Source organism: Choloepus didactylus, chromosome 11 (assembly GCF_015220235.1).
Source record: "Choloepus didactylus isolate mChoDid1 chromosome 11, mChoDid1.pri, whole genome shotgun sequence".
NCBI classification, from domain to species: Eukaryota; Metazoa; Chordata; class Mammalia; order Pilosa; family Megalonychidae; genus Choloepus; species Choloepus didactylus.
In genome coordinates this window covers 74,872,526-74,881,394 of record NC_051317.1, presented here as the reverse complement: position 1 = coordinate 74,881,394, position 8,869 = coordinate 74,872,526, and the positions used below count along the sequence as shown (strand labels likewise).

At 41.6% G+C, this 8,869-nt stretch overlaps 1 protein-coding gene across 2 annotated transcripts in view; it reads left to right on the top strand.

Moving 5' to 3' along the window:
- The first annotated feature begins 4,182 nt into the window (after positions 1-4,182).
- EMB (embigin) overlaps positions 4,183-8,869 on the top strand; it is a 60,797-nt gene continuing 56,110 nt past the window's right edge. Inside the window, exon 1 of one of the 2 annotated variants that reach the window (XM_037798786.1) lies at positions 4,183-4,482. In XM_037798786.1, the coding sequence (XP_037654714.1) occupies positions 4,371-4,482 (112 nt within the window). In that variant the 5' untranslated portion in view covers positions 4,183-4,370. The remainder of the gene's footprint in view (positions 4,483-8,869) is intronic. The other variant, XM_037798785.1, reaches the window with a different exon arrangement.

Genomic DNA, 8,869 nt, shown 5'->3' with positions numbered 1-8,869 from the left:
GAATTGGGGTGGGTTAGATCTGGGCTGACTCAAGGCCCTTCATTAGTAAACATGAGGGCTGTCTTTAGTGATCGCAAGGCTCTCAAGTTGAAAAACAGGATAAGGGGGTACAAGTGAGGGTCAGTCACAAGGTGCTTACAATCACAAGATAAAGTCCACAGAGTTATACAGTCATTATCAGAGATCAAGGCAGCTGGATTACAGTTCAAAAATTTCTGGTTTTTCCCTCTGTCTATTATAATATAGTAGAAAGTAAAACAAAATATCTCTATAATGATTCACTAATCATAATCATTTCTTAAATCCTAACTTCTCAGTCACAACAGCATGGTGGTCTCGGGGTAGTTTCACTTCTTACCCGGCAGCTGCCTCCTAAGAGTGAGGGTTCCAAGAGAAAGGGAGTGGAAACTCTTATGGTCTGAATTGGGAAACTAACACAGCATCACTTCTATCATATTTAATAAGTCAAAGTCACAGAGTCCACCCAATTCAAGGAGAGGAGCTATAGACCCCCGCGCCCCCCCCCCCCATTACTGGACCAAGGCGATGGATTCTTTGCCCAATGCTCTCAAATGACCAATTCCTGAGACACTGGGGTTGCAAAGAGTGAGAGTTTACTGCTAGGTGTGAAGTAGGAGAAGAGATGGCCTATCAGCCTAAAATCTGTCTCCTTGAACTAGTAATTCTGATGGTTTTATAGTATTAAAAGATGGTTAGGTTTTAGGATAATGAGCAGATGATGTAATTAGAGGTGATTAAATTATTGAGCATGCACAGATTTATTACATGCTTAGTCACAGAACGTATGTAAGAAAATGACAGCCTTAATATGATGATGGATGGGATTTTTAGTACTATAATGAGGTATAGGTGACTGGAAAGTTAAAATCTAAGCTACTGCAGATGGTAAGCAGGCCCATTTTTGTTAGATCCAGCTTCGGTTATAAAGATAACTTCGGACTTGGAATGAGTTAGTTCTGGGCCAACCTGAGGCCTTCATTAATAACCATTAGGGGCTGTCTTTAGTGATCATAAGACTCTAAAGTCAAAAAACCAGATAAAACGGGTACAATGATACAAGTGAATGTCAATCGTAAGGTTTTTACAATCACAAGGGCACAAGCTATACAATCATTATCAGAAATCAAGGCAGCTGGATCATAATTCAGAGATTTCAGGTATTTCCTTCTGTCTACTTTAATATGCCAGGAAGTAAATATCTATATAATGATTCAGTAATCATCATCATCCCCTAAATCCTAACTTCTCACTTACATTCCCATCCCATAATGAAGGGATTGTCAAAACTTTTGTGGTCATATTTAATTCACAATGGAGTGAAGGATAATTTGGACCTGAAAGGTCAGAAAAAGCTGTTAAGGAAAGGCAGTATGTGGGCTTGTTTTAAAGGATATGGAGAATATGACAAAGTGAAGTGGGAGTAAGGCCTCCAAATATCAAATATCTAAATGTAAAACAGTTACAATGGGGAAAAGACTTTCAAAATGCTTATGGAAACAAGAAGTATATTTGTTTCCCAAGTTGTTCTGCTCTAACAACAAAAGTAAATGACAGGAATAGTGAGAATTAGCCTCAACTTAGGCAAGTCACTTTTTCTTGTTCATAGGCTGATTCAACTGAAAAGAGAATTTTTCTTTAAATGAGGTTAGTTCAATTGTAGAAAGGTGAATTTGAGCATAAAGATTTTATAGGACTAATTGGGGAAGGTCAGTCAGAGTTCAGCTTGTTCTGAGAGGTGCTTATTGTTAAAACTCTCAGGAGGTATAGGGAAATGTTTGCAGTTAGTTTGGGAACAGGATTCAGGACAGCAAGATTAGGGAATGATTTAGCAGCTATTGATTGATCAGACAATTTGGGTTTCGCAGGAGGAGTTAAGATCTTGAGAGGGTAATAATGTAACATTTTTAGTTCTTCAAGGTCTCTCATAAGGCTTTGTTCAGAAAGATTTTATTATTATAATCACAATTTTCTGACTGAGATGAAAATTTCCTTAGATTTTTATTTCATAGATAAATAGCTCTCTAGATTAATGCACGTGTATGTGGTGCGTGGGGTCTGGGGGCTGGGGAGTGAGGGGGGTGTCCGTGCAGCATGTGAAGCCTATTTTAAACACACTGCTTCTAACTTAGTAAATGCTTAATATTGCTTCTTGAATTGTATCGTTCATATACTCTCAATACCAATGAAAACTTTCTTTTTCAAAGTTTTGCCTATATAATATTGAACCTGTGACAAAGATTACCTTAAATTCTCCTTAGACTGCTAAAACTTCCCCTTAGCATGAATACACTTGAGAGAGGCTCCTCCTGACTCCAGGCCCCTGACCTCGCTTTTGCTCCAACTCTTAACACTGTGAAGATGCCTGGGAGGTGTCTAGGGAGCTTATTAACCCCCCCTTCCTCTTTTATACACTCTAGGTGGCCTAATCACATCAAAGGGAAACATTCTGTACGAAATGGTCCCAACTGCAAACTCAGTGAATCACTCACCCGTTCCACTGATCAAACCCCCTAACACTCTGCATATTTTTCCACTAGCCTAGCCCAGCCCCAGCCCTTAAAAACCCTTCTGTCCTTTGTCTTCATTGAGCTGAGTTCAGGTTTAGTTTCTTTTCTCTCTTCCCTTTCATAGCAACCCCTGAAAAATGTCATCTTTGCCTGTTTAACATTGTCTGGTGCAATTTTTTTTTCTCTGACACTTAAAACAAAGAAATATCATAGTAATAAATACCAATGAAAAAGTAACCACTTCTAACTGGAGAGAACAGAATTCTTGTTCAGAAGTTTCATTTTCAACATTCGTTCTAAAATTTTCTTTCAATCTTCTTCTTTGACAATGAAATATTTTCAATTTATGAACAGCAAACCTGAATGCCAAAAAATAAAGGGGGTGGTGGTGGTGGTGGTGGTGGTGGGAAGGACAAATCTCATGAAAAATACTTACTTTAAAAATATCTATTAATGAGTTATCATGCAGAGTCATCAACTCCTACTACTCTTGTTCTAATGTGGAATCTTCCTCCTTTCCCAGATAAAGCCTTAGTTTCTAACTGTTTTTGTAGATGGGGCTTTCCCCATATCTGGGTTAGTTGCTCCATGAGGCCAGAAGTGCAGACACACCGAAAGGCTGAGGAGGAAAAAGAGGTTTATTTACCCCAGTGGGAGGGCAGGGGAGATTTTCCCAAATCAGCTTCCCCGTAATGATTTTTTGTTTGGATTTTATACACGTCAGAGACAAAGAAAGAGAATTTTTTTTTTCTTAATCTCAGATTTGCATCTTCTGTGACACCTGGAGCCTGGTGCCTCCAAATCTGGGGCGATACAAAGCTTATTCATATCTGGGTGCAGACTTTACATTTATATATTGCTTCTCTGTAAGACTGAAAGAGCACATTCACAGCTTGCTTACAGTTTTAGGATTACATTTTGTTTTATTTAGTTGGGAGTACTGAAAATTTCCCACCATTGCTTTGCTGATTAAGGGTAGCATTATCTTAAACACTGTTTGAGTTTGACAAAGGGCAACATCTTTGTACAGTTTACACAGTATCTACTTTCCAATAGTTGTGTTCCTTGAGCTGTAGGTGGTTCCTTAATAATGCATCTGTTATGCTAAGCAAAGGTAAAAAGAAAATAAAAACAGAGACACTCTGGAGCTTTGGGATTCTGAAACCTTAATCCGGAGAAAACCGGTTAAACCTTCAGAGACTGGGGAGGAGGGTGTGCGTAATTGCTAGGCAGAGCAAAGAGAGAAATCCAGGCTGTAGGACAGCTGCATAGCGCCTTCCGCTTGTGCAAAAATAAAAGCCACCTTAAGGAAGCCCACAGGGGTTGGGGCGAGCAGAAGCGTGCCCTGTATCCTCTTATCTGTCCCATCAAAGTAAATAAGTGAATCCCGACGCAGATGAACTGTAAGGGGTAGTAGGCGGAGTTTTGCAAAAATATATGTGGTAGGTGTTTCAAGTTTTCCTCCAGGAGACGGGCTGGACATCACCGCCTTGTGTCTTCAGCAATCTCGCTCCCAGATCTGCTACAGCCGAGCGGGTGGAGGCCGCAGGAGATGCAGCTCTAAGGTGGCTACCGCACATCCGGGCGCGCCAGCAGCCCGACTCCCGGTGGCATATGCATAATTGATGGCGGGCCGGGCGCAGTTCTGGGTCTGTCTCCGTGACAGCGTGACGGGGGAGGAGGACAGGGCGGCCCGGCCCCTCCCACTCCGCCTTTTCTCCTGGGTCCTGCCCCCAAGGCCGGCAGCAGGCGCGGGGTCACCGGCGAGTGTGCGCAGGGACTCCGGACACCGAGGGCGGCGCGCTGCGGACCAGCCATCCGCAAGCCAGACTCGTCAGCGCCATGGGCGCCCTCACCGCCACGCGGGGGCTCTGGGGGCCACTGCCCCTGCCGCTCCTCCTTCTGGGCCTCCTCGTCGCGGCGGGCACGAGCTTGGCAGACAGGAACTCCTCAGGTGTGGCGCGTGGAGGAGCCGAGGTGGTGGCGGTGGAGGGAGCGCAGTAGGGGGAGCGCGAGTCTCGGATTCCCGCGGGCGGAAGGCACAGCCGGCGCACAGGGGCAGGGACGCTGGCGGGAGAGGCGCAGGGATGCTGGCGAAGGCGGCTTCCATTTCCCATTGGCTACTCTTGAGTTATCCGAGCTGAACGCCGGGACTGCGGCGACTGGGGGCTCTTCCGCTTCTTGGGGTGAATCTGGAAGGAATTGGGTAGCAGGAAGTGGATAACTGCAAATGGGGAGCGGCGGTAGTGGGAGCAGCGCCAACATTGTCCTAGGAAGAGGGAGAGAAGTGCATAGGGTGGGTGGGTGAATGGGTGCAGCCACTTGCTCTTTGTTAATTGTCATAATTTCTGAAAGAGCCCCATTCCCCAAGGCCCACTCTCCTCCCTTGAATTGATAGTAAGGCTCAAATATCACCTCCTTTCTTCCTCCTAGCAGGTGGGTTGTTTTTGAGAGTTGGGTTAACCCAATACAAGAACTAATCAAACAAACCAACCAACCGCCCACGGCTTATACGACCGTGTGTATGGTGTGTGTGTGTCTTCTACATCAAGGTCTTTGAAAACTAAGTTTTTTGCGGTGGTGGTTTTATTGTTTTTAGTATCCCTTTGACAGAGGGATTTATGTGCACAAACATTACCAAAACCAACAAAGTCACCGTTTAACTTCACCTCTTTATAATTACTTTTTATGTTGAAAGTATTCTATCCAACCTATTTTCTAATGCAAGTTCTTGTATAAATCTGAAAGTATTAGCAACCAATAAGTATAATAGCAGACCACACTTCTCAAGCTAACAAATATTGCCACCGGTAACTAAAATGGGATCATTGTTATGTGTAAGACTTTCAAACCTCCCAAGTGAATTTATTTTCATAAATTTATAGCACTTAGATTTTCTTAACGTACTAAACAAGGAAAGATAATCAAAGGATAAGATTATTCACTTTTCATAAATATCTTATAGAGAGCCTAGTTGTAAGCAACTTACTTAAGACATTTACGAAATTTTCTCGCCCCACTTCCTAACCACAAATCTCTTTTCTCATATGTCAAGGATATTTATAAAAAATTGTCAAGGACATTTCCCTCCCCCTTTGGCTATCCCAGACTCTTCCATCACCTGTCACTCATCTCAGAATATTGCATGTCTAACGTTAGTCCTGGTAATTTGTTTCTCTTCTTTGCTGTATGTTGGAATTACCAGCAGAGCTTTAAAAAATACTGATACCTTGGTCCTGCCCCCCAAATTTCTGATTCAGTTGGCCTGGAATTCAGCCTGGATATCAGAATTTTTAAAAGCTTCACTGGCATCCTGGTTATCAGGTTTAAACTGATATCCAGGGCAGTCATCTAAGGAGAATAAACCAGTGAGAAACAAATGAGATACATCTCAAGGATGGTGTAAATAAATGGGGTAAATGTGTGGGGAGGGACAAATGTTTGTTTAAGTCTCTCCTTTTAGGTCCACTCAAGTCAAAAGTATGGAATAATGTGCCTTATAAAAGACATGAATTAAAAATTAAAAATTGTCAGGCAGTCTCAGCTCATTCTATGGGTTCTGTTTTGAGCTCTATGAGACTCAGTTTCCTTTTTACTAAAGGACATTGTGAAATTTGCTGAAGATTTTCTGTCTAGGTGTTTTATAAGTCTAAGACTTTGAGCTACATTTTGATAGTAAAAGTGGTTACAATTCTTCATATTCACTATGTAAAGCTGTGTCAGGCACTGCACAAAGCAGTTTATAGTCTTTTGAGTTAGCATTTGTTATTGTTGTCTTTCAGATGAGGAAATTGGGTTTTAGAGAGATTAAGTAATCGTCCAACTACATGTATTAACTAAGCGGAGGAACAGGAAATTTAGCATTGGTCAATTTGACTCCAGAGTCAGCTTTCTTAAATACAATGCTCACTTGTCTCTGTATATAACCTGATCCATCTCAAAATGTTTGGAACCACTGGCAGAGAGCACAGTTAGTCAATCTAAATGTTTGATTTGAGCTGAAAGTCGACTTGAAGGTCATGCTGACACAATTTGAGTCCTGGAATACAGTTAGGCTCAGGAATTCAACATTTTTAGCCTGTTTCAGTTGAATAAGAAATTTAAAATATGTTTGGGAATATAAATGGGAATATTTAAACATCATTATTTTTACCATTACATGAACAAACTGGGGGAATGGATCATTCTTGTCTTTTGAAAAATTTTTGCAGTAGACTCATTTGAAATTATTGTTTTGACTTCTAGAGGACATAGCTTGTATGCTTCCTTGATCAATCACCATCCTCCCCACATACACACCAACTGCCTACTAATAAATATTTGTTGAACAAATATTATTCAGTCATTTCCATATGCCTGGCATTGTGCTAACCTGTATGTAGGTAGAATACTCTAGCAGTTCATACATTTAATGGCATTTAAATTGTTTAAAACAACAGATTAACTATAAGCCCACCTTTAACAGAGATATATCTGATGTGCTAAAAGTTTTATCCTAAATATATCATCACATTTAAAATCATGTTATAGAAACATTTCTTAAGAATTAGTTCAATGGGCTCTTCTTCTGGTCTCCTTTCTCCTTTCCTTCTCCCTCACTTTCCCTCCCTTTTGCTCCCTGAATAATGGAACCCTATAGCCTTTAAGTGTGGAAGAGCAGGGAGGCCTCCTGCCCCTTCTGCGTGAGCTGAAGGGATAGGGAATCGGGGTCAGAGTTCAGAGCAGGGGATAGGCTGAGCTGGGTGAAGAAGGCATCTGCACAGGAGGGCAGCCCAGTATGGAGTGCCAGAGCCTGAGTAGGGTGGGGTGGGTGCTCACTCAGGGTGCTGTCTGGCTCAGGGTCTCATAGCTGAGCAGGGTGACAAGAGCCTCTGTGCAGTGGCAGCCTGGCATGTGATATCAGATCCCATCAGGGTGTGGCGGGCATCCGTGCAGACTGGTGCTGGGGGTTGGAGCCTGAGTGTGGTGAGGAAGACAAGTCTATGGGATGGCTGGCAGCAACAGTGGGGGATTTGTTATCTGTAGGAGGACTGATCAAATAAGTAATCTGGTAGCAATAATATGACTCAGGTTTTTACTACTGATGAAGGAAATAAAGGGGTAAAACTAAAATGTCCCCTGTGGTGTTGGATTGGAATTGGCAGCATCAGTGTGAATTCATGATTTTCAATATAGTTAGATAGGTATCAATATAAATACAGAAATACATACAGATTTAAGTGTGTGTATGTGCAAATATATGTACAATGTATATATGTCATAGATGTGTATATTTATATGCATATTATCATATTGCATACATGTATGTGTGCTTGCATATATGTATGTGTATGTTGTGTGTGTGGGTATGAATTATGTATACAGATATTCCTAGCTCTATCCCCTCAGAGGCAGCAGGGATTTCCTAATGGGAATGAGCATGCTTAGTGCTGGGATCTTGGATTCTAAATACCAGTCTTTACTGAAAGTAACCAGGGTTTCTTGGGAAAAATTACTGATTTCAGGCCTGGGATGGGAAATGTACGAGATTAACCTGCGACATCTTGTGTTAGAAAGCAATGAAGTGCTTGGAGGAGGATGGGTCTTGTCAAAAGACACAGGAGCCAACTTATAGTGGCTTCCAATGGCCAAATCTGGGATAAATTGAGCATCAAAATATATAATGACACTGATGGATTAAAACCCATTGAATGAAATAGGGATTTGTCAGTACATACTGCTATAAATTAATTCATTTGATGAGGCACAAAATATAGTTTCAAAGTAACTTCATCCAAAAATCCTTATTAATTCAGATGGAAAAAGAGTCATTGTACAGTGGCCTGGCAGACACCACTTTAATCAAATGATCATAGTGAAAATCATCATTAAAGTGCCAAATAAAAATTGTGTGCCACTCATAGTATACAGTGAGAACACAGCATCACCTCTGTGACATTCCTGCTAAAGATCCTACACTGATTCTAATTGTGGTACAACACAACTAGCCTGGATCTTCGTAAGTGTCAAGGTCATGAAAGTGGAGCTGTTCCAGAGTGAATGAGGAGGCAAGAGAGACATGGCAACATGTGATTCTGAGCTGGAAACTTTTGCTGCAAAGTACATCATAGGGACTTTTGTGGAAACGTAAATGGTATATAGGAATGAGAAGGTAATGCATAAATGTTAACTTTCTGATTTTAATGGTAGCATTTTGATTATGTGGGAATAAGCCCTGTGCCAATTTGGATGTATTATGTCCCCCAAAACACCATGTTCTTTGATGCAATCTTGTAGGGGCAGACATATTTAGTCTTGATTAGGTTGGAACCTTTGGATTGGTTTGTTTCCATGGAGATGTA